This window comes from Ranitomeya variabilis, chromosome 5 (genome assembly GCF_051348905.1).
Source record: "Ranitomeya variabilis isolate aRanVar5 chromosome 5, aRanVar5.hap1, whole genome shotgun sequence".
In the NCBI taxonomy this organism is placed as follows: domain Eukaryota; kingdom Metazoa; phylum Chordata; class Amphibia; order Anura; family Dendrobatidae; genus Ranitomeya; species Ranitomeya variabilis.
Genome location: NC_135236.1, coordinates 14453519 through 14456923, shown reverse-complemented (window position 1 = coordinate 14456923; position 3405 = coordinate 14453519). Strand labels below are relative to the sequence as shown.

The 3405-nt window shown below is 41.9% G+C and overlaps 1 protein-coding gene across 1 annotated transcript; it reads left to right on the top strand.

Annotated features, from left to right (window-relative positions):
* The first annotated feature begins 232 nt into the window (after positions 1-232).
* On the top strand, positions 233-1183 carry LOC143774620 (olfactory receptor 11A1-like). Its single transcript, XM_077262372.1, has one exon. The coding sequence runs from the start codon at positions 233-235 to the stop codon at positions 1181-1183; it is 951 nt and encodes a 316-aa protein (XP_077118487.1).
* The last annotated feature ends 2222 nt before the right edge of the window (positions 1184-3405 follow it).

Here is a 3405-nt window from a genome sequence, read left to right as displayed (position 1 = left end):
AGATGGCAGGGAACAGTCTGTAAACATCATTCTGGATTAAATCAAATCTCACACTTCAATGATTCACTTCTTAGATTTTCCAAATTTCATGGGTTTTTTATTATTGCATTTTTGATTCTGCCATTTTGAATTTTGACAATTATTTCTGCTGTAACAGGGGCAGGAAACATTCTCGTCATTGGTTTAATAAAATAGCAGCGCTCTGCAGGAAGTCTCTAGATAACTTTTCACGATGCAGATTTATGAAGTCAACTCTACGATAGTTACTGAGTTTCTAATATTGGGATTTCCTGATTTGTGGGATTACAAGTTACCATTTTTCTCTATTCTTTTTCTCATGTATTGCATGATTTTATGTGAAAACTTTTTGATTATTTTATTGGTGTCCACCAGCCAAAATCTCCATTCTCCCTTGTATTTCTTCCTGGGACATTTGGCACTGTCGGATATAATCATTGTAACAAGTGTGGTTCCTAAACTTCTGGAAGTAATTTTAAGAGAAGGGAGTGTTATACCTTTTCTTGAGTGTTTAACACAATTTTATTTGTATGGAGGAACAGTCAGTGCTGAGTGTTTTTTGCTCACAGCTATGTCTTATGACCGGTACTTGGCCATCTGTAAACCTCTACATTATAACTCAATGATGGGTCTCAAGCTTAGATACAGCCTGATCCTCTCATCTTGGGCACTCAGCTTTATGCTAGTCCTCATATCACTTGTACTTGTATGTGGCTTAGACTTCTGTGGGCCGAATGTTATCAACCATTTCTTTTGTGACTACGCCCCTCTTTTAGAGCTTTCTTGTTCAGAAACAAATATTCTTGACATTGAAATGATTATGCTTTGTTTTCCAATAATTATTTTGCCATTTCTATTTATTATTATAACTTATGTTTACATTTTTATCACTATTTTTGGAATTTCCTCCACCTTAGGTCGGCAGAAAACTTTCTCGACATGTAGCTCTCACTTGGTGGTTGTTTCTACTTATTTTGGCTCCATGCTCATAATCTACATGGTCCCTTACAAAGGACGCTCATCGACTATAAATAAGTTATTTTCTCTTCTTTACATTGTTGTAACTCCCCTTCTAAACCCCATGATATACAGCCTAAGAAACAAAGAAATTCAGTCTGCGGTGATGAAATGTCTGTTAATTTGTCGTAAGAAAAGATTTATCTAGCAGAAGAAAGCAGTTAGATTTTATCTCTTCTTCACGTTAAATGATAATACAATTTTGCAAATAGCATCTTTAATTATAATTAATTTAAAAATTTAAGTTTTGATACATTTCTAGGATTTATTTTTCTACTTTGCTACATCATTGTGTATTGAATAGTGATGGGCGAGCACTAAAATGCTGGGGTGCTCTTTGCTCGGGTCGAGCATATTCAAATGCTCTGGTACTTGGACAGAACAACGAGCCCAATGTAAGTCAATGAAAAACTCGAGCATTTATCTGGCGGCCCCCCCTCCGGCGGACAGCAGAAGGACTAGAAATTGCATAAATCGATGGGAACAGTGCTCAAATGACATGGAAACAGCATAGGGAAGCCCCCTGGAAGCATTCCTGACTCCCAGGTCACTGCTGTGAACAATGTTGTCAGAGTCTTACACCACTTTTACAGACTCACAACAAAACATACAAAAACTAAACCAAGATGGATTTTCCTGGGAAATATGTTAAGGAACATCCTTTTCAGGGTAAAGACTTGTATATAAGGCAAAATAAATAACCAAAAACAAAAATGCTCCTCCACACCATGGACTATGCTCACATGTAGCGTTTTTATGCATTTTTGAACTTTAGCATTGCTTTCAACCAAGACAAATGCCTTCACTGAGAAATGTAATTTTACAACCTTATCTGGCGATGTAGCGTGTGACACATCATCAGACACATCATGTTTCATTTATAAAGGAGGGACTCTGAAAGTCAGAAAGTCTATAGGGCCAGCAGGCAGCTTTTACTATTCTTAAAGGGCCAGCAGTCGGTCCTCACTATTCTTAGAGATCCATCGGGGGCTATGCTTTGTTGTTCCCATTAATAAACAGTGGATTTCCTATACCAGTGTTTCTCAACTGCAGTCCTCGAGACCCACCAGCAGGTCAAGTTTTCAGGATATCCTTAGTACTGCACAGGTGATAATTTCATCATTTGCTTAAGCATTAATTCCATCACCTACGCAATGCTAAAGAAAGCCTGAAAACATGACCTGTTGGTGGGTCTTGAGGGCTGGAGATGAGAAACACTGTCAGTATGACCGTTGTGCAGGTAGTACCATCTATAGCACATGAAACTACATCCTATTCTTCCTCCTTCTCCTCCTTTCCCTCATTGTCACCCAATCCACATTGGGGTGACATGAGGCTGGGCTGTGTGTAATCCCCCTGTATGGTTCCTTGCTCCATCTCATCATGCTCCACCTGCAATGCATCCTCTTTGATTGTGAGCAGAGAGCATTTCAGAACACAGGGAAGTGGGATGGTGACGCTAATTATGGCGTTATTGCCGCTCATCATCTTGGTGGAGTCCTCAAAGTTCTGGAAGATTATACATATGTCTAACATCCATGTCCACTCCTGATGTCTTATGTGTGGAGTCTGAACTGAATACCGACTGCCTTGTTGATGCTGGTAGTCAACAACTGCCCTCTTCTGCTCACAAATACTTCCCAACATCTGGAGTGTAGAGTTCCAACGCGTGAGGACATCACACACCAGTCTGTATGTCGGAAGCTGCAAATGTGGCTGAAGCACAGCAAGGATGGTGGAAGCGGTTGCTCACTTTCTAAAATGGGCACACAGGTGGTGTATTTTGACAAGCAGATTTGGCAACTCTGGGTTGATTTTGAGAAACTGCTGAACCATGAGGTTAAGCACATGGCCCAGGCATGGTACGTGTGTGAGCTTGCCTCACCTCACAGCCACTACCAGGATGGGGCCATTTCCACACACCTCTTCAGCATTGTGTGGTTTGTCACCTAAGCATATTAGCTTCAGCACAACCTGTTGCCGCTTGGCTGAGGCAGTGCTGCAGTGCTTCCAGCTTGTGACTGATGTGGTAATTTTGGAAATGGAGGCTGAAGAGAAGGAGGAGGAGGAGAAGGATGAGGTGCAGGAGCTGTAGACTGTGGGGGCAACCTTGATTGACATAGGGCCTGCAATCCTTGGCGTCGGGAGGTCGTGTTCCATCCTAAGGTCCAACTGGGTCCCAGCTTCCACTATGTTAACCCAGAATGTTGTCAGCAAGATGTACCCTCCCTGCCCACAAGCACTTTACCATGTGTCCGTGGTAAGGTGGACTGCATTGTTGAAGGCATGGCTAATGTTGTGGGACATGTGCTTGTGTAATGTGGGGACGGCACACCTGGAGAAATAATGGCGGCTGGGTAACGAGTACCG